At 41.1% G+C, this 26,864-nt stretch overlaps 1 protein-coding gene across 1 annotated transcript in view; it reads left to right on the top strand.

Moving 5' to 3' along the window:
- The first annotated feature begins 3,594 nt into the window (after nt 1-3,594).
- SLC15A2 (solute carrier family 15 member 2) overlaps nt 3,595-26,864 on the top strand; it is a 90,710-nt gene continuing 67,440 nt past the window's right edge. Inside the window, exons 1-6 of the mRNA XM_048486559.1 lie at nt 3,595-3,855; nt 9,761-9,848; nt 11,212-11,353; nt 15,524-15,616; nt 18,714-18,813; nt 25,635-25,725. Coding sequence (XP_048342516.1) covers nt 3,751-3,855; nt 9,761-9,848; nt 11,212-11,353; nt 15,524-15,616; nt 18,714-18,813; nt 25,635-25,725 — 619 coding nt within the window. The 5' untranslated portion in view covers nt 3,595-3,750. The remainder of the gene's footprint in view (nt 3,856-9,760; nt 9,849-11,211; nt 11,354-15,523; nt 15,617-18,713; nt 18,814-25,634; nt 25,726-26,864) is intronic.

Genomic DNA, 26,864 nt, shown 5'->3' with positions numbered 1-26,864 from the left:
CCATTGGTGAACTCAAAAGGGATAGTTTAAAAAAAATCTCTAAGGCTTCAGCTGTACATTAAAACATCCTCCTGTTTATAAGAAAACAATACGAAGACGTTGCCTCACATGTGGAATGGAAGTTTTGTGCCTCCCAAACATACACTGGCTCATTGCTGTTGTGACCGAAATAGGCAGGGAAAATCCACTTTAGCCTCTCCTCCCTATTTTCACCTCTGCAATTTTCACCTCTGAAAATTTTTCACCTTCTCAAATCTGTGGACCAACTATTGGCTCCATTGTGACAGTTGCATAAAGCCATGTAAGTAATGTGATTTTTACAACCGATACTGGCTACATTTGGCATTTTCCAGATACAGGGGGAGATGCAAAAACTGCTTTTTCCTGTCTGCTTTGGTCACAAGCAAAAGGATTTTTAATGTGTGGAATGGATCCTAAGGAATCCTGCACCTCTTATTTTCACCACTTGTGTGCTCATATTGCATCAGTCCCTCCCCCCCCCATATGTTTTCCTCCCTCTAGTGGTCAGTTTGATATTCCATTGCTGCATCTTCAGCTTAATGAGTGGAAAAGGCAGGGACCCAATGCAGTTACAGGTACACAAGTGACAAAATAGCGTGTGAGGAAAAGTCCTAAGTGTTACTCAGAGGCAGTCTTGGAAACAATCCATGAAAGGAAAACACAAAAAACAAAACAAAATAAGTCTGAATCAACTTGAACTGAAGCCAGATTCCTAGAATAAATCTACAACATTTTTGTGGTATAGAAAGATGATGAACTAATGGTAGAGGTGGGTTAGTACTGTAGACTGATTCATTTGCTGGTGAGGTAATTTGTCATTTAGCTGTGCCTTGCTTAGGGCCACACTAAAGAGGATTCATGAATGGATTTGCTGAGTCTTTTGTGGTAATTAACAGCAGTGTGTGTGTGGAGGAGAGTCAAATTAGGGCCATGATATGCGGGTAAGAGATCTGATATTTTCATTGTTTTAGGAAACGCTCAAATAACCTTCATGTATCTTCTAATGGAGCACATTTACCTTCTGTTGCGATGTCATCATATTGTGTGTTTTCCCACTTCTATCTTTGGTAACTTTATGTGGAGTGGTGGTGGGAAAACTCACATCATGAACACATTATAAGACATGTCTAAATATTACATCACGGGGTGAGGGGAAGAATTAAATATGGGGCTGTCATTTCCTACAGCAGCTCTACAGTGTTTAATGTGTAGTTCTGCTGCCCTTGGGAAATGGCAGACCTTCTTAAATGTCAATGTGTGAATTGCCTTTCTAGTTTTGATGTTATTGCTCTAACTGTCAATTTATAACACCTGGTGAAAACTTCTCCCAAATCAGATATGGTGCTGGAGAAGATCTTTACCTTCTAAGGACACCTTGTGGCTGCATGTCTGCTCTTTAGGAAGTCACTCAAAGCTTTTATGAAAAACCCACAAGGCAAAACTGGTGTGTGTTTGGCAAAGATTACTGAAGCTTCTGATTTTTGGGAGACAAAGTGGCATTCAGCCGCAATCACATATCAGGGGCCGGGAGGGGGGGGGGCACGACGACCCTGATGTGAAAATTATTAGCTAATAAGATCTCTAGTCATGAATAATCCTGAAGTAAACAGTACACAATGGAACTAATGTTTTCCCCCCCTTTGCATGTTGGTATGACTATGGAGGTAATTAGCACTTTGATCCCAGCCCTGATAACAAATGAGTGGGTTGGTGCATGTAACTTGCCTATAGAACTTGAAACTTACACACAAGATAACAAAAACACTGATCACAACTCATTATCTTTAGTCCTCTTCAAACACTAGTGCGCTGTTCCACAGAACAGAGTTAGAGTTAAATTACACCCACTGCCTCCACCACTAAAGGTCAGTCAAACTTCTACAGAGAACCAGTGTGCCTGCAAGTGTATATTCATAGCATGATCTGGACTGCTGCAAAACAAACAATGACTAAAACAGATCTCTAAGAGCCGAAAACATGTACACCTCTATGCACAGAGAATCACGCCAATTGGTTGAATGCACAGAGGTCAGGGTGTAGCCAGTGCATACATTCCTGTTGCTCTCTACGTCTGAAGAAGTTCAGCACTGAGAACTGAAGTGATCATATGCCTAATATTAGCAGCTGCCACAGCAGGGGTGACAATGTATAAAATAGTTAACTGGAACCAAGAACATACCAGCAACTTTCTTTGAAGTTGTTAACAGGCTAACAGGCAGTTCTAACAGCAGTTATTTTCATTTCTTATAAGCCTGTTAGGTGTCCGTACTCTACCCCATCATCAAAATATAAATGCCCTGAGCTATGTTCTTGAAAAATATCAGGGAAAGTAACAGTTTGGGTTTCTTTTAATTCTTATATGTTCTGGGGTATAGATGCAGTGAGGTGTTTTAATTTTGTTTAAAACTGAACTAACGGGAATGAATGAGGAAAATTTGATTCTATTGCTATATAAAAGTGTTTGTAGTAACATGGGCAAATTACTCAGGCCCCTTCCGCACACGCAAAATAATGCGTTTTCAAACCACTTTCACAACTGTTTGCAAGTGGATTTTGCCATTCCGCACAGCTTCAAAGAGCACTGAAAGCAGTTTGAAAGTGCATTATTCTGCATGTGCGGAATGAGCCTCAAAGTTTTCCAGAGTGAATAGTGGGGGAATTGGAAATCTTACATTTTATTCTCTCTTTATTGCAAGTAGTTTAATTCCCCCGTCCCCCCAACACAAACAAATACCACAATCTTTCTTTCATTATTTCTGCCTCTTACTTGTTCAGATTACAAACCTCTCAGAAACAGGGTATCTTTTGGGTAGCATAGTTGCTATTTAAGCCTATGGAAATGAGGCAGGCTATAAATCTCAAACACTAAATAGGGTTCCACACAGTTACAAAAACTAAATAGGGTTCCACACAGTTACAAATATAGGGTTCCACACAGTTACAAAAACTAAATAGGGCTCCACACAGCTACAAAGAAGCCTTGTGCACGGCTTGCATCTTCTCTGACTGGTAGGGGGAGACCCATTTACATCTTCACTAGCATCAGTTTCTGTATGGGTGAAAGCCAGGCAAGAGAGACTTAGCAGAGAATGCAGAAAGTTTTTCACATTTATTTAGTACATATATGTATTTATTACATCTTACTTACTGAGAAACAGTTTAGAAGTCAGTCACCAGGACTTTTAAGGAGCAAAATGCTCAGGAGGAAATGAGCAGCAGAAGGCTAACTGTAAACTGCACAGAGCTCATTGTCTCCGTGCACTCAATGCATTATTTTGTTTCAGCCAGTTACTTTCAAATAGGCAGAGACGCCTGCAGTTCCTGCAGAATAAGCCTACTATTATAGCAGAGATGGCCCAAAGCCACAAACCTTGCACCGAATTATGAGCTTTAGCATTTGGAACAGGGATTATTGTTCAGTCTGTATCTTGCTTAGTTCAACATCTGTCTCCTCAGAATACCTGAAGTCTGTCAAAGCAGCTAAACAGCCCTGCCCACAGGTGCAGATGACAGCTTAGTAATTGCAGGGTAGATTGCTCTGTCCACTTCACCTTTGCTCTTATCCCTCCTAGAATCACTGTCCTCTCCCAGCGCAGCAGAAATGTGCACAATCAGGGTTAACTTAAATCTGAACTAAACTCTAAGCCACATGGGTTGGAAGTCTTCCCAGCAACTCACCAAGACAGCAAACTGTTGTGTGTGTGAGGCAAAGTGAAAAAAAAAAGCAGGATGGACCCCTTGCAGAAAAAAGAATCTAAGGAAAATGCATTCACTTTTATCCCTACAGGAAGGAATCCTCCGAAAGGTGTTTGCCTTCCTGAAATAAAATCCTCGGTAAGTATTAAAGCTGACTTTATTTTTGCTTCTTTGAATTGCCCCAGAATATTCTGGAGAGCTTTCTCTCTTCCTCCTCCCTCGTGTCCTCTGCCTCAGATAGACAAGTGTTGCCTCTTGCTTAATGTTGGAATTAGTATTAAAAAGTTAAAAATGAAATCCTCTCTTGATAACTTGATTAATCTGTTAAAAAGGCAGCTGAGACAAATGAGGAGGGCAAAGAGCCAAAGGTTTCTTTGGGAATTATCTCAGTACTTCTTGTTTGTTGCCCGGAAAAGGCATTGCAAACATTTTATCACTGAAGTCAAAGACAGTGGCATATGTGGATGAGGGAGGTAGTGGGCCCCATCTTTGTTCAGTGTTTCAAAAGTAGAGTTAGTTCCTAAATTCAGCTGGGCAGCAACAATCATTTGACTAGTGCCTACTGTCACACTTTTAAAAACACCCTTTTGTTTTATTTTCTTTGTTCTTCAAAGGGCAAATGTTTCCAGGCTTTTCTACATTATTAGAAACACATAGGTTTTATTCCTAGCACTATATTAATTTATTTTAAACTTCCTAGCCCCCACCCCCCACTCTGCTCCTCCCCTATCAGCATTTTAATGCAAAACAATTGTTTCTGGTGCAAAAACACCCTCAGATAACTACAAAAATCAATTTAAGCCAAACCAAAGTAATGATTAAAACAGTTTTAAAATAGCTTTAAATAACAATGTAATAGCCATGAAAACAAAAAGTTACAGAACTATAAATCATCATTGGAAGTAGCGAGAAGGTTAATTGTTGGTAAATATTTTAACTCAGGAGCTAAAATTTAATAAAATAGGGGTCAATTTCCACAGCTAGAGAGACATTTTGCTAGTGAGACATTTCCACAGTTGGTGGATCACTTCAAAGAAGATCCTGTCTCTGGTAGTTATCTGTCTAGCCTCTGAAATCTGAAGCACTTTGAGAGAAAGGTCCTCTGAATATAATATTAAATACAATGTCTTGAGTGTTGGGGAAAATGTGACAATCCTCCAGCAACAATTCCTTGAGCAAAAATGGTCTGTGCAACAAATTTGTAATGTGAGGATGCTTACTGCATGGGGAAAATTTATCATCTGGCAAAAGACATCCAATTTAAAACTTCCCCATAGATTTAAAACCTTTTTAGTTGAACTTTTTCCATACTATGCAGTTTTGGCATCTGAAGGAGATTCACTGGTATCTGAGAAGATTCAAGTCCCAGCAGCCAACATCCAGATGACTTTTTGGGAAAGATTGTGGACTAACACCAGGGTTTTTTATTCTATTAGTCTGAAACGGTAATGTTTTAATTATAAGCTGCCTTGAGCCAACAGGAAAGTCAGGATATAAACGTGTCAATAAACAAGATATAAATAAAATTATAACAGTAGTTTTTTAAAGTTTGTTTTCCTTCCATTCATCTCTTATTCTGCTTGAACTTTTTTCCCTTCCATTCATCTCTTATTCTGCTTGCACGGCATATGTATAATGGGTTGCAGTTGCTATAAAGGAACCTATTTTCTTTTTCCTTGTTTGCATGTGTGCCCTTCACCTGTTCAGGCAGCAGCAATTGGAACTTATGGAAACAATCTGGGTTGCTTTTGCGCCTTTGCACAGAGCTGCTTAGTTTTTTTGTTTTAATTTCCTATAAAACACACGTAGCTGCCCAGGCATACAGAAATGAACCCCCACTGCCATGCTGATTGTCCCACAATCCACCTGGGTAGCTGTGTATATGCAACACAAAAACGGGGAAAAAGGAAAAAGAGACCTCCCTGCGATGACCAGGTGATGATGAATGTGTTACTGTAGATCTATATGGCGGTCATACTCACTTCCTGTGGAAACCTGCTTGGGGACTTTGTACACTGTTGGGCACTCAGAGAATCTACCCACAACATGTTGGGCAGCCTGCACAGATTGGTGGGTGGCCAGATTCTCCATGATGGTGGATGGCATGGAACATGAAATGAACACATGGAAGGGAGGGACATAAAGCATCTCCTGCCTATAGTGTTTGTGCTGGAGTGCCTCCAACCTAGAATTCTGCAAAAGGAATTCACTGGTTTAGCAGTTTTCAACAATCCTGGGTTGAGGGGAATAAAATGGGCAAAACTCGTTATGGGAATGGGACCTGTGTGAAGTCCCTCCCCCAATAGTTTATTTAACATCCTGCACCTGTTATATTTTGCCTGTGCGGAATCTACCCCTGTGCATAGTAGGGGGAGCAAGATCACACTTTCCAGTCATTGACTATGCATGCTTCTCCTGCCGACCATTCTAGTCAAAGCCAACTTATTTCAGGAGGAACCTGGAAAATGTTGAGTTTCTTTCACAATGCAGGAATCAGTTAGGCTGTTTGGACTGGCTTGCACTGGTCTTTTCATACCTAACATTCTGTTATAGCCTTATGCCCTTGTGTGGACTTTCGTGGGACAGGCACACCCATTGGAAGCAGAGGAAAGGTGTGAATCATGTATAGAGAGATTAGAAAAGACTGTCAGATTTTAAAACAAAAGATGATAAAAGTAATAAAAAAGCATTTTAGATTATTAGAAATCGATCTTGGCTATTAGAAATTAGGGATCCAGAGTTGTATTTACAGAGGTATTTATTTTGTAACCAAACAACATGCAATATAGGAAAAACAACTAGGACAGGTGCATGGTAAATGTTGGGCAAGGAAAAACCTAAATGCTGTCCTCCTGTCCAATGGAAATTGTGGCCTCCTGACCCCACTTTGCATTGGAAGCAGAATGTCTGATCCTGCTATCAGCTATAAGATGAAAAGACTTGGTTAGAAATAATATTAATATTTTAAATTCCATCCTCAGTCACAAGATATGAATCAGCCATCTGTGCATTCTATGATGGTTTTAATCAATGTGTTTCCTGGATCACATCAAATGTGAAGCTCTGTTTTGGACTGCACAAACTACATGAGACAAACTACATGGAATGCCCAGTAATGTATAGATTGTCCCTGTCCAGTTTTGCTTTAAAAATGCAAAGTGCAGAGTGAAATAGCAATGGTCTTAGGGGGCAGGGGAGAAGAGCTAAACATCATTCCCTTCTTTGTAGTGCCTGTGTCACTGTCAAATAGAGCCTGGGACACAACGTAAATGACTATATCAGGTTGCAGCTGATCCTGCAGGGTTTTCAATACCAGAAAAATTCAGAGGTGATTTGCCATTGCCTGCCTCTGCATAAGAAATCCTCGAGTTGCTTGGTTGTGTCCCATGAAAGTGCTAATCAGGGATAACCCAGATTGGTTTCCAAAATCAGAGGTTAGCTTGGGCTATCCAGATCAGGGCATCTCTAAGGGATCCATCCCATAGATGGGGTTCATACAGAGGCATAGCTCCAAGGGGACGGGGGAGTGCACGACGCACCGGGTGTGAGCCCCATGGGGATGTGGTGAGGATGTTCTGGGGGTGTGGCAGGGGCGTTCCAGGGGTTTTCCAGGGCAGGGCGTTCCGGGGCGGGGTGGGGTGGGGGCGGAGGATGCACTGGTGCACCGGGCACTTTCCCCCCTTGCTATTCCTCTAGATTAGTACCAGATGCTTCAGTGCTCTGTTCCATAGCACCTTGGGCGTTTCCCCACTCTCCCCTATCCCCCCTATGCTGCACGCTGCTCTCAGTGCGCGGCATCCCTGGCGCGTGCCCGGGCATCTCCACGACCTTGCGCTCTGTACGGGGTCATCAAAAGGCGCCCTTTGCAAGAGCGCAAAGGATGCTGTGCGCTGAGGGGGCGCGACAGCGGCAGCGTCGGGGCGGCTGTGCTGTCGCCGCCCCTCTCGTGGGGAGTGCCGGGGGACCCCGTGCTACTCTCCTCAAGTAGCGCGGGGCTTAAGGTAAGTGGGGAAAGGCCCCTTGACAGAGGGGCCAAGTGGATTTTTTCTGGCCCTACCACTATCCCATTGAGAAAGGAACAACAGCTGCCAGAGGGTTGGGGAGGTAGGACTGAATCATCATATATACTCCCATACCTTCACCTTCCGTTCAGGAGAAAAGATATATTTTGCCTTGAAAATAGGGGTGTCTTGTCCCTTTTTATTGAAAAAAATGCTTGGAAACAAAGAGTTAAAGATACCTTCCCCCAGTGTACTGATCTTCTACTTTGCTTTTTAATTTCTGCAGCCACATTTTGTGAAACAAAAACGAAAAGGATGAATAACGCACAACTGAGCATTACATGTGGTTTGGCCTTGTAGGTGTACAATGCATTTAGCAATGCTAGGCAGAAGCTTCCTATTTTGTTAGAGGACAATTGTTCCCTGAAAGAAGATAATTATTTCCTGCAATAATGAGAAAATGAGCCCAAGCATGATACAGAATGAATAATGCTCGAAAGAGAGTTCAGTGTGATTATATTATGTTGCATTCGTCCAGATTTTAACAGTATGATTGGATGCACTCAGTAAAGTGAGCTCTTTCTTGGAAGAGAACACACAGGTTTATCCAGGAGTGTTCTCTTTTGGGTTCCAATACAATATCACTTGAGGTGCCTATTTTCAATATTAAGAGTTTAAAATGTGGACCTTAAATTCATTTAGAGAGCACAATTGGTTGCTGTCAGATCCATGAGAGCAACACTGGATTTCTTTTTCACTGACTGATGGACTTAAGTTTCTTTGTACACCATCCTGACCCCGTATGTCCTGGGATAACACCACAATGGTGCAACAGCACTCTGGGACAAATGCCAGGGAACGTTGTTTCCTTGTACAGTGAAGCTTCACAAAGTTGACGACAAGAGAGGGTTGGCCCAGAAAGAAATATTAGTGTCAGTTTGTTTTTCAGTCACGTAGTATTGTCTCAGTGTTTTATGCCTGGAAACCTGAGCCCTAGTTCTGAAATTACCATTCCATTTTTTCTTTTATTTTTCTGTGTTTGAATGTCAAGCTCCATCTACACATTACAAAATCTTTATGTTTGTTGAAAAACAGCATAAACACTTTGAACTACGTATGTGATTGGAGCTTTGTGTTTCCCCAACATGCTCTGGCTCTGTTCTGTTTGTGACAACAGTATGCAGGGAGAAGGGGCTTTACCCTCCCATACATGCATGATGTTTCACATCCATAAACTACCCGTACAATCAGGGCTGTATTTACAGAAAATGGTGCCTGGAGCAAACTCTCAAACTGTGCCTCCCAACCTCTTGCGATCTGGGTGTTATGTCACACCTCAAGATTGCATTAGCCTTTTTTGTTGCTGCATCACACTGACCGCTTTAACTTTAACTTACTTAATATTTTATTTACCGTCCACCCATACCTCAAGATCATGTTCTCAGACTGCTACTCAGTAGTTTGTCCTCCATCCAGAGAGGAAAGGGGGGGGGAAGAGTGAGAGAAAGGGAGAAAGGGAGAGAAAGGGGGAAGAGAAACAGGGGAAGAAACGGGGAAAGGCAGAGAAAAGGGGAAAGAGAGAAACAGGAGAAGAAAGGGGGAAAGGGAGAGAAACATGAAGAAAGGAGAAAGGGAGAGAAAGGGGGAAGAGAGAGAAACAGGGGAAGAAAAGGGGAAAGGGAGAGAAAAGGGGAAAGGGAGAGAAAGCAAGAGGAAGAGAAATAGGGAATAGAGAGAAATGGGTGGGGGGAGGGAGAAAGGTGAAAAGCGAGGGAAACACAAAGGAAGAGAGAAATGAGGGAAGAGTGAGAAACGCGGAAGAGAGAGAATCAGGCGGAAGAGAGAGAAACAGGGAAAGAAAGAAATGAGGAAAAGAGAAAGGTGGGAAGAGACAAGGCAGGAACAGAGAGAAATGGGACAAAGGGAGAGAAAAGTGGAAGAGAGAGAAAGGGGAAAGAGTGCATATCATTATATCAGCTGTACCCTTTAATACTAGAACATGTTTTCTTATGACACCATCTCTTTTTGGTTTGTTTCTATAGAAATTATGTGGTACCAATTACCCTCTCAGCATTGCCTTCATTGTAGTGAATGAGTTTTGTGAACGCTTCTCCTACTATGGCATGAAAGGTGCGTGATGTATTTTTGATTACTTTCCACTGGTTTTTCTGAGGGAAATTCACCTCTTTTGGCAACTGTTTTAATTTTAGTTAAGGGAAGAGTTGGATGAGGGTAATTCATATTTGGAATTGCTAAGAAAAGAACCTTTGTCTGGTTCCTTGCTTTACGATCTCAGGCTCCTTCCACACATGCAGAATAATGCACTTTCAATACTTTCATAATGCACTTCAATACTTTCAATAATTTCATAATTGTTTGAAAGTGGATTTTGCTATTCCACACAGTAAAATCCAACTGCAAAGTGCATTGAAAGTGGATTGAAAGTGCATTATTCTGCATATGTGGATGAACCCTCAGAGGTAGTTTGCCATTGCCTGCCTCTGTGTAGCAACCCTGGTATTCCTTGGTGGTTTCTCTTCCAGGTACTAACTAGGACTCAGAGTAGCCTGGACTATCCATGTCAGGGTGCCAAAATGCGTACAAAGACATAAAAGCCACAAATAAAACACTGGGCAAAAAGCAGGGATAACTGATGAAATGGTAAACCAAAGAAAAAAGTCTTCATCCACTGGTAGAAGATAGCAACAGAATGAGACAGACCAATATCCCTGGGGATAGAGTTCCAGAGTTTTGATGACACAGCCAAGCAGTCCATCTCCTGGGTTGCTACCTGCCTAGCCTCAGAAGGCAGGACGCATGAAGCAAGATGACCATCACGGTTGGACAGGTTCATAAAGATTAGGCAGTCCTTCAGATATGTTGGTCCTAAACCATATAGTGCTTTGTATCACATGTTCAGCAGTACACTCATTGACTATAACATGAGAATTATTCAACAAACATACAAATAGCAATCAAGTATACACTGTACACCATTTGAACATGTGATCACTGTAATGTGTGAACTTGAGTGGAAAAGAGCCAAGTTAGCAGACTGGGATCATCAGCTCCAACCTTGAGAGACTGGGGTGTACAGTTGCAAGCTTTTTCCCTTACACAGGCTCTGTATGTTTTTTGATAACATTACAACAAAAAATTTAGTAATGGCAACTTTACCATTGCTGCAGCTCCATGACAGTAAAAGTCAAATCTTTCCAATGGGTGCCTGCCATAATCCTTGGTGTAAGAATATGGTGGGACAATATGGTTACTTTTTAAAGCTAAGCAAGTCTGGATTGGGTCAGTGCCTGGATGAGAGACCTACTGAAAGCTCTGAGTTCGTTGCCTTGAGTTCATTGATGGAATAAATAAATAACCAATAAAAGAAACTTTCAGAAAAAAATGGTTGTTATTGGTGATTTCACAACAAACATAGTCATACTTGGTACCTCATACATTATTTACCAAAGTAAATTCTCTTTTTTTACTTCAGCTGTTTTGACCTTGTACTTCCTTTACTTCCTCCATTGGGATGAGAATACGTCCACTTCAGTGTACCATGCCTTTTCGGGTTTGTGTTACTTTACACCTGTTATTGGTGCATTTATCGCTGACTCATGGCTGGGGAGATACAAGTAAGGATACAAGTACTTCATGCCTACAGACTTTTTTGCCATTGTGTTAGGGTTCTCTTATGAATAAGTGTTGCTATTTTTAAAACATTTGACAGAAATTCTCACACAAGTTTGCCATTCACTTATAGTGTAGCAGCTCATGAGTATAACTCACAACCCAGTATGCTATGTAATATTTAGATGACCTATATAACTACATGGTTTTCATCACACTGCATTATTGTACATTGTCTCATTGATTTGAAATCAATGAGCTTAACATGCCATCCAAAACAAAGTTACACCCTTTAAAATCGAAGTCAAAGGGATTGGATGGGTATAACATCTCAGGGCTGCAATATAGGCGTGTTTCATTCTGGGCCACATGCATATAATCCTTTAGCCCGTCCACTCTTGTAAGAAATAGGTTTTTAATCTGATATTGGCATCAATTGCAATTTTAAATCATTAATTGCATTTGAAATTTTATGTAAACAAATATAACATTGGATTAATAGTTAATTCTTGGTTAATGGTTGGTTCTGGGATTTTAATGACCCCACCTGTGTTGATTCCCTTGTGTTGATCTTAGAGACCTCTGATGCCTTTCTCAAACATCAGCATAAAGAAACCATTATGCCATCAAATGAGCATTTGTCCCTATACCCCAGTAGTTTTGGACATGTCATATTTCATTTTCTCCCCCTTCACTTGGAGGGCTAATTGAGACCACCACCACCCCTCAGCTCCATGCCCTTTTAGCAAAACCTTCATTTTTAAAGAATGGAATGGGTTGAAATACCACAGAACAATCAACTCCTTTATTGTAAGTGAATACAAGTATAAAGTGGCTCAGATTAGAAGGCAAAATTGTACAGTTCTTTTTATGTTTCTCAAATTGTTGGAATGTTAAAGATAGGGTTGCCAACTGCCTGGAGAAAAAAAATGCCTGTTCCTTTAATAGAGGCTTAATGGCATGTTATTTGCTCAGTTATATTATTTTCCTCTATGCCATAAAAAGTGTCAGCTGCCCATTTCACCATATTAAACCTCTGTTAAAGGGATAAGCATTTTCTCCAGGGATGGTGCATGAATAGTATTGAGAAGCTGAAGAAGGAGAGTGACAAAATCCAAATGTGCTTTTTTTTCTAAACCAGCTGATAGGTGGGATTCTAACATTCTTTTAAAAACTTCATGAACTAATTCCGGCAGCTGGATCAGGTCAGAGAAGGGGTAGGGAACCTGAGGCTCGAGAGCCGCATGCGGCCCTTCTGCCCTTGCACTGTGGCTCCACGAGCCGAGCCTCCGGCTTCATCCTTGCACTTCTCAGAATGAGCGGAGTAAAAGGTAAAAAAAACCCCCTATATATATACAGTGTTATCTTTATTTTAAATGTCAAAAATTATTTGTGGCTCCAAGTGTTTTCGTTTCCCGTGGGAAATGGGTTCAAATGGCTCCTTGAGGGTTAAAGGTTCCCTACCCCTGGGTCAGAGGATTGTAGATATTTGTTCGAGTATAGCTCCAACAGGATTGAAATCTCTGTGATTCATTGTTGTCATTGCACAGTTACAATATTGATCAGACAATATTGTAACTATGCAATGACAACAATTTTTTTTTGAAGATGACATATTGATCACACAATATTGGGTGACCAATTTTTAGGTAGAATGGTATACTGGATTCTCCAGCATTTGATACAGTATAGCTCAGTACCGTCAGAAAATTTGCACATGCAGTAAGAAAAATAGATATTGCTCCTTTTATGAGGAGGTAACAAAGGGCTTTCTTTGTGTGTTTTTAAAAGAAAAATAAGCAGACCTCAAACTGGTGCAGCTGGAAAAACACCCAATGTTATTTCAACAATATGTCATCTTCAAAACAACTGTAAATATCAATGGGTGTATAATCAAATTGTAACAGTAATTATAGTATTCCTTATGTAATGATAAAGTATTTCCACAATAGGTCATCTTCAAAACAACTGTAAATATCATTGGGTGTGTAATAAAAATGTAACAATAATTATAGTATGACTTATAAACGATAAATTATGGTCATGGAACAAGAAGCAAGCAAAAATATTGACAGTGGTACCTGTATTAGAAGATCAACAGGATCATGAGGAGAGTCCTGATGAATCAGACTAAGATCCAGCATCTCATAGTGACTAACTTGTTGCCCTGGAGAAGCACACAAGGAGACATTTTAATTAATTTATTAAAACATTTATATCCCACCTTTTCTTGTGTTTCAAGGTGGCTTAAAATAATAGTTGAAAGCATGTGCAGTTAAAATAAAATAGGAAACCCCAAAACTCTCCCTTTCACACACCCCCAAGAAGCCCTGGCAAACAGTCTGCTCCTGAAGCACCCCCTGAAGCTCTCTAAGGCCCCACCTCACATCTTTAGGGAGCCCAATCCACAGAGCCATGATGGAAAGGGCCTGGACTCTGGTCAATGCCAGATAGGCCAATGTAGATGGGGAAATAGCCAACAGATTGCTGCCTGATGAATGTAGTTGGCACACAGGGACATATGGGAAAAGATGATGTTTCAAATATGGGGGTCCCAGGTCATGATGGCTTTTAAGGTCATAATCAGTACGCTGAATTAAACTTGGAAACAGATCGGCAACCAGAGTTGCTGTTTCAAAATCGGCAACATGTTCTCGGCAGGTAACCCTTCACAATAATCGGGTTGTCACATTCTAGACTAATTATAGTTTCTGGGTTGTCTTCAAGGGCAGCTCCACATAGAACATGTTAATCACAAGGTTACTGGAGCATGGATCAGCACGGCCAGATCAGCAGAGTATAGATAACAAGAGAGTTGGTGAATCAGATGCAACTGATGTAAGGCATTCCTGGCCATCATGTCAGCCTGCTTTTCAAACAGCAGGGCAGGGTCTGTGAGCATCCCCAAGCTCACTACCTGCTCTGAAAAACCCAATACCACTCCATCTAGAACAAGTGGATACAGTCCCTCTAGCATATCAGTCTTCCCTGACAGCATTACCTGGTCTTGTCTGGATTCAGTTTCAGTTAGTTAGACAAATGCACCCGGAGGCCTGGATAATAACATTATTCCCTACTATTATCCCTACTATAATTTTCAGAGATATACATTCTCTGACCAATGTGGCTATCATATCCAGTAGTTGCTGGTAGATACTTGGATTTGCCTAATTTGCTTTTTAAACTATCAAAGTACTGATCATCACCACATTTGAAGCACAAAATCCCATATTAATGATGCATTGTATGAAGAAGTACTTCCTCTTGTGTGCCCTCAATCTGTCACTTTCATTGGATGGCTTCAAGTTCTAGTGTTATGGGAGAAATATATATAGATGCAACGCACAGAATACTAGGTGAACCTAAATTCCATTGAAAAGGATGACACTTAAGAGAGCAAGAGGCTGAACCCCACTGTTTTTGGTCTTTGGACACATCATTTGGGAATAAGAAAAATAATATGCTGATTTCCATCTAAAAAGCAATGTACATTAGATTGTATTGTGAATCTATAATTATGAATCTATAGGAAAATTTAAAATGTAGTAAGGCTTTAAGGCAGAGGTCTTCAAACTATGGCCCTCCAGATGTTCATGGACTACAATTCCCATCAGCCCCTACCAGCATGGCCAAGTGGTAGGGCTCATGGGAATTGTAGTCTATGAACATCTGGAGGGCCATAGTTTGAAGATCCCTGCTTTAAGGTTTCAGTGAAATAAATTGTACCCAGCTATTTATGTGTTTTATTTTCAATGAAATTTAGGTTCATTTAACAATATCTGGATTGCATTTATGGACAATAGTGTAGAACACAAACCACCAAACACTTTGAAACATGGTTTAAATTGGGCTCCTTCTGGTTTTTATTAGGAATGATTGAGGTGCCCCATTAATCTGCCACAATCAGGGGAAGTGTACAGCCACCAACTACAGCCAGAGTCACCACATGCATCAAGATTGTCTCATCATTCCGTTCAGTCATAGCTTTCCTACAACATTCTGAAGAATGATGGAGAAAGAAGAATTACACTTCTGGTGGAAACTGGGAAATAGAAAAATGCTTGCACTTTTCCTATCAGGAAACACAGACACACATTCTGCTTTCAGATTATAAATCAAGGCACTGCATTTGGTTGATAGTGTTTTCCTCCTTTTTTCTCTCTTTTTCTCCACAGAACAATCATTTATCTCTCCGTTGTCTATGTGATTGGGCATGTGGTCAAGTCAGTTGGGGCCATACCATTGGTGGGAAACCAGATTGTTCATGTGTAAGTAGCAGTGAAACAGGCCTGCAGTGTTTTGATAACATGATTATTAATTGTATTATTCAAATGCACATTACAATAAGCATTGTGTGAAGTCTTTTTATCATGGAACAATATGCTTTTATCCCTATCATGTCGGAACATCAGAGCATTGAAAGCTGCGTGCCAGTGCCTTGTGCTAGAAAATTTACCCATCTTCAGTCTGAGGGGACAATGCATCCAAGTCTGTTCCAGAGGACCCCTCCCCCTATTCATTTCAGCGTGCCTTACATTTCAGTGTGTCTTGCTTGGAGGACTGAGCTTTTTCAGAAATCAGCTCACAAATGAGCGACAAGGGAATCTCTGTTCAGACTAAAGGTTTAATGAGCCCATTGATTGCAGCAGTTTGTTACTTTTAACCCTATATCATTTTCATTTCGTTTCATTTGAAAGTACAGATGTGGGGGTGGGATAATGTTTTACTAATTTTTAAAGGTAAGTTTTCTATCATCAATGAGAAAATGTTCTGTACTTAGAAAATGAATCATATGTGGGCAAGTAACAAGAGTCGCACCCAGGAACCCCACAGAAGTTCAGTATTAGAACTGGCTGTCAGGTAGAAAAGTTTCCTTGCCCATATTAGTTGAATTTGCCAGCTGAGCTAGGGAAATTGGACCAATTCACAAGGCAACTTGTACTGTGGCTGGAGACAGGGGCTGTTTCCCCACTCGCCTTTTGTTGCGCGCTACTCGCTCCAAGTAACGCGGGGTCCAGCGGCACTCCCCACTACCGGAGCGGTGACAACGCAGACACCCGATTCTGCCACCCTCGCGACCCCTCAGCGCGCATTCAGAATGGTGCCTTTTGCAAAACCCCGCGCAGAGCGCGGGCAGTGGGGAGCATGACTGCGTGCTCAGAAACACTCACGGTTAACGAAGCCTGGTAAGCCTCGCTTTTCTTTTCAAATGGGGAAACGGCCAGCAATTCATCTCAGGGTGGTTAATTACCACTGAGAGTGTAACAGATAGAACAACTCCCAATTTTTGATAGTAACATTGGCAAATTGGTAATCACTGCCTCCAGTGCCAAGGTCATGACTCTGCTGATGATTTCTGTGCAGCAAAGACATTTCCTTCTTAGCAAGAATGGACTACGTGTTCACAAGTTTAAAAAATCTCAAATTTTGTCATGTCTAACTCCTCTGCCTTCTTTGGAAATTTTCCATAGTTTTTTGGCCCAGTTTCAGAGATAACATGGAAGATGTGACTGAGATAACACCCGAGGCATCTCAGTCCTTCATTCATTTATGTTTCATATAGTGTATATCCTACAAAATTCAATAAGGCAGTACCTATGTAAAATATTGTAGAATCCACGAAACTTGTACTTTGCTTATATGAGCCCTAATAACTAGCCCATAATAACTCAAAAAGGTGGTTTCTGTGCTATTTGTCTTCTTAAGTGACTCATCGTTCAGGAAGCTGAAAATTGTCCCATGGGGCAACCAGTGACATGCACCAGGATGTTTCAGAAGGTGACCAAAATTTCTGTTATGCAAGAGGAGTAGCCCTTATTAAAAGTTTGAAGCTTATGCCTAGCTCCAAGTTTACTGCAACTTCCTTTTCATTCATAGTCTAAAAGATCAGAAGTGGGAGGAAGCACTTTTCAAGACTCTCCTGGGACTATGCTGCTTTACTTTAAATCCTCCTCTACATCAACAACACAGAACAGATTGAAAGCAGCCATGTCACGTTAGAGTAAAAAACTGACATGCTAGCTTATCACTTTTAAGGGATTTTGACACAAGGGAAGCTTTTGACATAAGGAAAACATCTTCCACTTACAGTTTGAAGTGGTACAGTGCTAGGGAAACATATTTAAAGATCCAGAGAACCTTGTGCACAAAATTTAACTTAACTGCATTCCCCATGTTCCATATCACATACTACTCTGAAGTATCCCTGATTCATAAGAGCTGCAGAGGTTCGGGAAAGGTTGGAAAGCCCGGCCCTGCAACAACCCCAGTTTGTTCACTGTGTGGTTCGTTGGACCTCAGTCTTATTTTAAAAATTCATTCCCAGATTATTAAAGGAGGTTGGCAAAGCCAGTATGACACACTCTTATTATAAAAATCAGTGGTGTGTATCTGACGTCATCGTTCCTCCAACAGAATAGCATTTTTATTTGCAGAAGAGGGGGCAGGATTTTTGTCAACTTCCTCTACCACTGCAGGTCCACTTTCCACTCTATTCTGTTACTGGAACCCAGGAACAGCAGTGGCTCATTGGAGAGCAGCAGGAGAGGGAAGCAGGGAAATGCACAGGTGGCTGGATCCAGATCACTGTGAATGACCAATAAAAGAATAAAAACTAAAATATCAACAACACAAATCCCCATTCCTTTTTACAGACAGGCCCAGTTAATAATGATGAACAGCTCAGCTTTCAGAAGTTTGCCTGAGTAACAGAGAGTTGCAAAACTTTCTGAAATTAAGAATCTCACTGGCAACCCTCTGACACCTTTTCCCAAAGCTTCCTCCCAGCATGGTAAATTACCTTTGTTTCGAAGGTTTGAGTTGATGTGAAACCTCTTTCATATAGCTTGGTAGGCTTTCATCCTGGTGTGAAACACAGCTGCGTTTCCAAAACGCTGGACACCTGGATAGACATTCAGCTCACTTGTAACTGTTAACCTGTCCTTCAAGCATTCTATGCACCCTTATGATGAGAATTTATAGATGACCTGTAAGTACTTGGGCAATGGTAATGCCTTGGGGATTCCCTTGTACCTATCAACTGTAGCACAGGCTACATCAAGGAATTCCAGTGCAACTTTGCATATCGGCAGATAAGAAAGTGAGAGTCAGTGTTTTAAAGGCATGGAGTGGCAGAAGCAACCAACACAGGAGTTTGATTTTTGAAGGCAAATTGTTTAGTAAGCCTTAGCCATGCATTTCCTGTATTCAGCTGTTTTGTGCCATGGTGGGAGATGTTGCCACAGGAAAGCGGTTCTCTGACTAGTAGTAAATGTGAATGACTCAAAAGTTCCTAGCGTCCAGCTAGGGAGCTTATCTATTTCCCCAGGTCTTTCTGTGGTGCTGAAGTTTGCATCCTGTTTGAAGGGTTCTGTCGATGACTGGCCTGTCTCTGATTGCTCTTGGAACGGGAGGTATCAAACCCTGTGTGGCAGCATTCGGTGGTGACCAGTTTAAAGAAGAGCATGTAAGACTTTTGCTTATTTCCTCTGTGTAGCTTTTTAATACTATTTTTAAAATTTAAAAAATATTGCTTTGCTTCAGTGTAAATATAGAATTGTGCTCTTTTTGTATAATACATGCCTATAATATATCAGGACAACAATATCACTACTACACAGAAATCCTACACAGATTGCCCAATCTATACAAGATTTCTGTTTATGATATATCTCAGACATTTCTCAAACATAAAAGCACACTATATATAACAATGCATAAAAGTTTCTACCATAGGAATCAGGAAACAGGGCTTTCTGTTTATTTTAATACACAACCAAATGCAATGAAAGTGTGTTGTTTGTATATTGTATATTTGAAACAAGGAAACAGCAAAGAAACTGGCTATTAATAAACAGAGGGGCAGTACTTGTTGATTTTGCATGAGAATCTTTTATCTACTCTGGGACTGGCATTTTTGCCAGTATCTGCAAAACAAAATAATATATGAATATAAGAACAACATATCTAAAATATAAAGTGGAATTCTAGTTTGACAATTAGTGCTTGGTAATGTCAGAATCATATAAATCATGTAAGTCAGACCAAAAACGAAAAACAAACGGTTTTCACTGAGAATGTTAACAGAGAGGTTAGGAAATGGCTGTCACTTACCTTGCAGCAGTAGCTCTTGAGGGTTCTGCTGTCATTTCTACAAGTACACTTATGAAAAATAATAATTAGTAGTAGTTTACAATCAAGTTTTAATTAATAGCTAATTAGTGTGTGATTATAACAACAAAAACACATGCTTTCAAAAGGCCTTACAAATGTTAGCTAATTAATCACAGCACTCTTGTCTGAGAGGTTAGTTTTTACTTTGCTGGGTTGAGTGGTTTTCTAGAGGTTGCCACAGGCTCACAGTTATCCAATCTCCATGGCCTGTGAACATTTCACACCCAAATGCTAATGGAACAGAATCAAGAAATAACGGCCCCAGAATCAACTGGGCCATAATTGTGACAGGGGGGAAGGGCACATAGTGAGCTCTGGAGCAGTGAGCACCCATGCCCTGGCCGGCCGTGCGGCTGAGCCACACCTGGCCTGATTGTGTGATGCGCACGAGTGTTAGGGGTGGAGCACACTCCCTATATATTAGGCAGCACACAGTTGCTTCTTCGACGCCACGAGCAAACTGACCCTCCCTCCCTCCCTATTTGGGCAGGGTTTTGTGCTGCTCACTTTGTCACGGTTTGGGTAGAGGAGTGCATCTTTAGGGGGAGGCCGAGCTTGCACGCCGGTGGGGGGCTCCATAAGAGGCTTGGGGTGGGGTGGGCTCATAACGCATGCCACGGAGGCCTCTGCAATTCGAGCCTGACACCCTAGCAGGAAGGGGGCCACAGCGGGCGGGCGCCCAGGTGGCCCAGTACCTCCTGTCCTCCCCAATATGGATTGGGGTTTGGTGCTGGGGTCAGCCAGGGGTGCTGACTAGCCACAAAATGGATGCACTCCACTTGCTTGCCCAGCTTCTGCCTCAATAAAAGGGCTGCGGCCCAATTTAATTCCAAGACGTGTCTTGTGGAACCTCTGCACATCTGGGCACAAATAGTTACTCTCCTTGCTTTAGCAGCCTTACTATTCTGAAGCTGAGTTATCCTTCATCTTCTACTGAACTCTTCTATTTATATGTTATCAGAAGTTGTAAAAAGAGATATTTGAGTATCCTTGTGTTTTTGTTCTCTTGTGTTTCTGTTTTCTATTCTGCTTGTGATGTGCCAAAACAGAGCAAACTCATGCATCTGTCCTGTGGGGAGATGTTTGGATTCCAGATGCAGGTGAGGGAAGGAACCAGCTCCTACCAGAGGAGAGAGGAGGGGAGTTAGTCTACCATACATTTTCCATGTCTTGCCTAATTGACTGAATGCATCCTGGAAGTGAAGTTACCTTGGTCCACAAAAGTACTCGCAGGGCCACACCCAGTGAAGTCATGTAATGCAAACACAACAGATGCATTCTGCCCAAGGGAACTTCTGAGTGTACTTATGTCAGTCAATCTTAACAAAAATGGGGTGTTACACTTGCAAATCCAAGACATGTTATGAATACATCTGTGTCTTCTGATATAATAGATTCTGTCCTATGCTTTCCTGCATGTGATGCATGCAGTAGTATTCTAGTGACAGCTTCTTTGTGTCTAGACCTCAGCTCACATACTTCTTCCCAATGGTGTCTGATGATCTTGAAATAGGCCTTATTACCTGTTTCATAAAGTGTTTTTTCTGCCAACCTCTTCATGAACTTAGGCATCCTCCACTGTTGCACCAAGAACTTGGTGAGCTCATGCTTGTTAGACAAGCTGCACAGATATCTTTTTAACTGCTGGATTTTGTAATCTGGTGTAATTTTCTTTACCTGCAAGCAAATACTTGTTCCTTGCTTGCATCTTTCAGAATTTTAAAAAGAACTTTCCATCAACAACGACATCTGTTTTTTCACTATGGGCACATTTGTGAAATATAACACAAAATATAAGCAATCAAGGTTTATTATAGGACCAAATACTAAAAGGGCCACACATATATGTAACTGTCCCAGTTCCCAAGAAAGGGTGTATCTGAAGGAATGGGAGGAGAGTGAAAAACAGAAAGGACAATGCGGTTTTATCTTTCTTGTCCTATGTGCCACTTCAGAGGTTTTTCTGAGCCACTCACCTCCTTTGTCTTGCAAATACCTCTAGAACAAAGAGGTTTGGGCCAGTGCTTGTCAGTTTGGTAAAACAGTTGGACTGGTCCGATGCCAACTGAATGACGTCTGAAAGGTCAAAAATCAGATTTCCAATAATATGGTCTTCTATATGAAGCTTGCTAAAGATAAACCTTCTTAAACTTATTGTGGAGCCATGGAAGAATATAAGAAGAGCTGTGCTGCATTACACTATACTCTGTTCCACCAAAAGATAAAAATGTGGTTCTGCATTGTTCAGCAGAAGTGAAAGCAGTGTGCTTCCACTATAGAAAAAAAGTCCCAATATTAAAATGCATGCCACGGATAAAACCATTTGTATCTCTGAAATTCCTTGGGCTATCACAGCAGTTTTAACTGCATTCTGTTCAGTGGTTCCTGAGGATTCTCCCCCATGTGTAGGTTTTTGAAATTTGAACCTCCTCCCCCAATTTTGCCAAAATGTAAACATGCTTGTATCTCTGGAATCCATTGGGCTAGGACAGTAGTTTTAACTGCATTCTGCTTGGGGTCACTAGGGATTCTTCTCCACCCATCAGTTTTTCAAAACTCAAAGCTTCCAATTTCATCATTTTTCCCTGGTTGCCTAAAGATGGCTAACACCTCCTCTCAATAGAAAGAAGGTCCAGGAAGTGGCTGCAGATTAATCCAACATTGAGGTTTTGTCTTTCTGTGAGACCAGATATAGTGGTCCATCTAAGCCAGCATCCTGCCTCACACAGTGATCAAACAGTTACTTTGGAGAGCCAATAATAGTACATAAGGTCAGTAACTTCCTCTGAAGTTGCCTCTTGGCACTGGCTCACTACCTCTGAATGTGGAGATTAACTTTATTCACTTTAGGCACTGATCATCGTCATCAAATCCATCATGCTAAGTAGCATATCGGACAACAAGTGCTCTCCAGCATTTCCAGTCTTGGGCGAGTGTTTCAGCCTGATAGAACTGTCCAATTGCCTTTTAAAGCTGCCTGTGTCTGTGGTCCTCACTACATCCCTTGGCAGAAAATTGAATATTTTAATCACTTATTTAGTAAAGAAGTATTTCCTTCTGTGTCGAATCCACTGCTCATAAACTTTATTGGTTGCCCCTGAATTTTATTATTTTTTGGCATTATAATATTGGATGTTTTGTTTTCAGTCCCTTTCCAAAAAAACCCCAAATAGAGTTTGCCTTTTTCAATGTTGTGGCACACTAGGTTGACATTTTCATTGAGCAATTGACTATGACAGTGAGATCTCTTTCCCTTTCAACCTCAACAAGTTCAGACTCCATTAGTGGTGGTGGGTTTTTTACCAGCGTGCATTACCTTACATTTACCTACATCGAACTTCATTTACCACATAGTTGCCCATATCCTTCTGGACCTCTTCACGGTCAGTCATGGCTTTCACCATCCTCAATAATTTTATGTCATCTGCAAAGATGACCAGTATTCTGCTCACCCCTGGTTTCAGATCATCTTGAACAAATTACCTTGCACCTGCTTCAATGCCATTCCATTTTCTCCACTGCAAGAACTGTCCATTTATTTCTATTATCTATTTCTTTTCATTTAGTCAATTAGTAACCCATAAAAGGACATGTCCTCTTATACAATGAAATGTTAAGCTTACTCAGGAGTATTTGGTGACTCAAAGCCTTTGTCAAAAGCCTTTTAAAAGTCTAAGTATATGTCTACCAATTCACCATAATCTATGTGATTGTTCACTTTCTAAAAAAACTCCAAAACACTGGTGAGTAAATATTTCCCTTTGCAGTAGCCATTCTGATTTTCTTTATGAACCTAATAATTCTATTTTTGATTATAATTTCTTGTCATCATCCTGGAACATATGTTGGACTAACAACCCTGTAATTTCCTGGTTCACTTCTGACATCTTTTTTCAGACTGATGTATTGTTTGCTACTCTCCAGTCCTCTGGTACAGTGGCTGTTTTTAGTGTCAAGCTACATATGCTGGTTAGTAGTTCAACAGTTTAGCATTTGAGTTCCCTAAGAACTCTTTGGTATATGCCATGAGGGTTTAGTGACTTATTGGTTTTTAATTTCCCCAGTAGGTCTAGAACTTCATCCCTTGTCTTCTCAAGTTAACTCAGTTCATCAGACTCCATTCCTGAAAAATAATTGCTCTGGCCTGGGTACAAGCCCTTCACTTTCCACAGTGAACACTGATGTAAGGAATTCATTTAGCTTCTCTGCCCTCTCTCCACCTTCCTTTAGTAATCTGACTGCCTCTCTAGCCAGTTTCCTGCACAGAATATATTTAAATAAGTGTGTACTGTTTGTCTTGATGCTTTTGGCAATCCAGTCCTCACATTCTCTTTCTGTATGGATTCACTTGATGAGGTAGTATTGATATTTTTGGAGCATGGTCATTGCATATGATTGCATATGATTTTTCATTGTTGGTTTAAAGGTGAGATAGTTTAATTTAATTGTATAGCTATAATAACCATTTCGTTTTAACTGTCTACAGATTCTGTTCTAGAATTATACAATTATATGTCTCTACAACTTTCCTCTTTTACCATCTGTTCAGCAATCAGACTACTATTGATTTATCTGTAAAAGACTGTGTGTGTGTGTGTGTGTGTGTGTGTGTATGTGTATGAAAGAGAGAGACCTCTTTTTTCATATTATGCTTCTCATCATATGCACCTGTAACCTCAGCTTGTGGGTTCTGTGGGGCAGTACTTGGAAGGAGTTGCAAAGAACCAAATTTAAACAAAACAGTTTACTTCTCTTTACAAATAACATTAAACATCAACATTTAACATTTACAATTCAAGGTCCTGTTCAGGTTGCATTTCAAGTCCTTCTAGTTACAGTCTACTGATACTGCCAAGTCCAATTCTTCTTTGCAAGTGGGTTGGCTCCTGAAGACTCCAAGGGCTTGATGAACAGGATGCAACATAATGAAGGTTTCCAGGAGAACTCTCACCCATTACAACCACAAAAAGAAACCCTGAAACAATAAACTCCAACATTTACAACATAGCAAAAACAAACAACTACCTTCCCAATAGTTCCCAATAATATTGCAGTTTACCTTAACAAGGTGTTAAGGGCTTATAGAACCAAGGTCCAAGTCTGGTAGCCTTGTCTTCTCCAAAGAGCTCTGCAGCCTTTCTGCTGCTCTGAGTCTCCACCCCCTTACTGGTTCAACCCATTCTGGGCATGGGGGTTACACACCTATGGAAAACAGCACTTTCTCTGGATTTTTAACCCTGTTGCAAGAGAGTATTGTATGTGCTACTTATTTTTGCAGTTGGTGGGACCTAGGGAATCTCCTCAAATGACAGCTCATCTCCAGACTATAGAGATCAGTTCCCTGGAGAAAATGGATGCCTTGTAGGGTGGCCACTTTGGCACTGTACTCCACTGAGGTCCCTGTCCTCCCCAGGATCCATCCCCAAATCTCCAGGAGTTTCCTAACCTGGATCTGGCAACCCTACACCCCACTCCCAACAGTGGTCACGGGGGAGCTGGCAACCCTACCTCCCCATCCCCCACCAGTGGCCAGTGGGGACCTTTTAAGCCTAAAAGGAAAGAAAGCAAAATATGAGGACAACTGCCAATATTTAACACTGGGTACCTTGTTTCTGCTTAGAACATGTGAAACATAACTGCATCTTGAATTCACCTAACTAGGGTGTTATTTTGAGAAATATGTTTCCTTGAAATAAATGGGCTAATGCTACCAAGCAAAGGTACTGAGAACTGACTGAGGGATAACTACTATCTTCCCAATTGGGGCTTCTCACTTGTCTAACTTCTCCCATTCCATTCTATTTTACTTTTTTGTAAGTATGCAGGGAATCTTGTCTAGGCATGATGAACTATCAAGTACTGCCAGCCTGGATTGGTTGAAGCTATATTGGGACTAAATTATGATGCTTGTTCTGAATAAGTAAATGCTCTCTGCAAACTGCTCATCCCACTTTCAGCACAAGAACAAAAGGGCTGCTTTTCTTCCAATTAGATATGCTTGCATACAATACCCTTGAATGTAGAATTCCCAACCACAGAGGTCTTTTTGCATATCGGATGCCAGGTTTGTTTTTAAAAAACCACATGGTGCTTATGTGCTCTTGTTTCATTTAGGCCCAGGAAAGAAGCAAGTTCTTCTCTATCTTCTACATATCAATTAATGCTGGAAGCTTGATCTCCACTTTAATTACTCCTGTGCTAAGAGGTCAGTGTTGATTGTGAATGACCATGGGAGTTAGTTTCAGGTGTAGAAGAGCAAGATTCAAGATTTGAGTCCAGTAGCACTTTACAGGTATCTAACAAAGAGAACTTAGACTCTCAAAAGCTTTACACACTGAAAATATTTTGATTTTTAAGGAGTTATTGGAGTTGAATCATGGGAAATAGCTGGGTGGGTCACAATTATTTTGCCTTAGCTAATTTATCCTTCTGGTTTCTGAATGAAGGAAACTGCACATTCCTTTAGAACAACTAGGAGGTTGTGATTAGGTCTTGCTGATGTGGCTGTTCAGAACGCACAGCAGATGTTTAAAATCAGTGACAGATGTGAGCACCCAGGACTCCACAAAATGAGCACATCTTGTCTCAACTAGGCACGGTGCACATGCATGAACTGATCCCAACACCATAGCAGAAGTTTCTTGCTTTGCATGCTTGTCATTTGAGCACAGGCAAAGAATATGTGCAGATATTTCACTAAGGCAATCTGATAGGGATGGTCAAAAAAATTATCTTTTTTTTTTTTTGGTTCGGGTTTAAAAGACCCAGAAATTTTTGAATAATGTTAAGGGTTTGTTTTTTTTTTTTGGAAAAAAATAGTTTTATGCCTAATAAAGGTTTTTGGATTCGATTGGATTGAAAAAAATTGGGATATTAATCGCAAACCCAGAAATAAGTCTGCCTTCCATACTCCATGTGGGTCTTGGAGGCAGGCAGAGTTGAACAGTGGTCCCAGTCAGACCAAGGCCGCAGTTTAAAGCTAAACCTACCTAGACTGACCTCAGCGTTTAACTGTGCTTCCTGCCCTCCACCTCCCTATGGAGCTTGGGGCAGGGTACACAGTTAAACGCTGGACGCATCCAGGACCTAGATGGAGCCCAGCTGAATGCTGGGCTTGGCCTGGCCAGGTCTACCGTTCAACTGCCAGTGGCAGGTAAGGGAGGGAGATGGGGAGAGGTTTAAAAGGTGGCAGGCCAAAGTCACCCAAAAAATGTCCCCCCAAATTGACATTTTTTAAAAGATCTGCTTATTTAGTTTACCTTAATTGCCACCTCCCCCCCAAAACACCAACAAGGTATTTTTCAGGGTTTTAAATCAGATTTACCAAATGCCCACCCCTACATT

The sequence above is a fragment of the Sphaerodactylus townsendi genome, linkage group LG02, assembly GCF_021028975.2.
Source record: "Sphaerodactylus townsendi isolate TG3544 linkage group LG02, MPM_Stown_v2.3, whole genome shotgun sequence".
In the NCBI taxonomy this organism is placed as follows: Eukaryota; Metazoa; Chordata; class Lepidosauria; order Squamata; family Sphaerodactylidae; genus Sphaerodactylus; species Sphaerodactylus townsendi.
The sequence above is the reverse complement of the archived record's forward strand: the minus strand, read 5'-3'. Positions and strand labels throughout refer to the sequence as shown.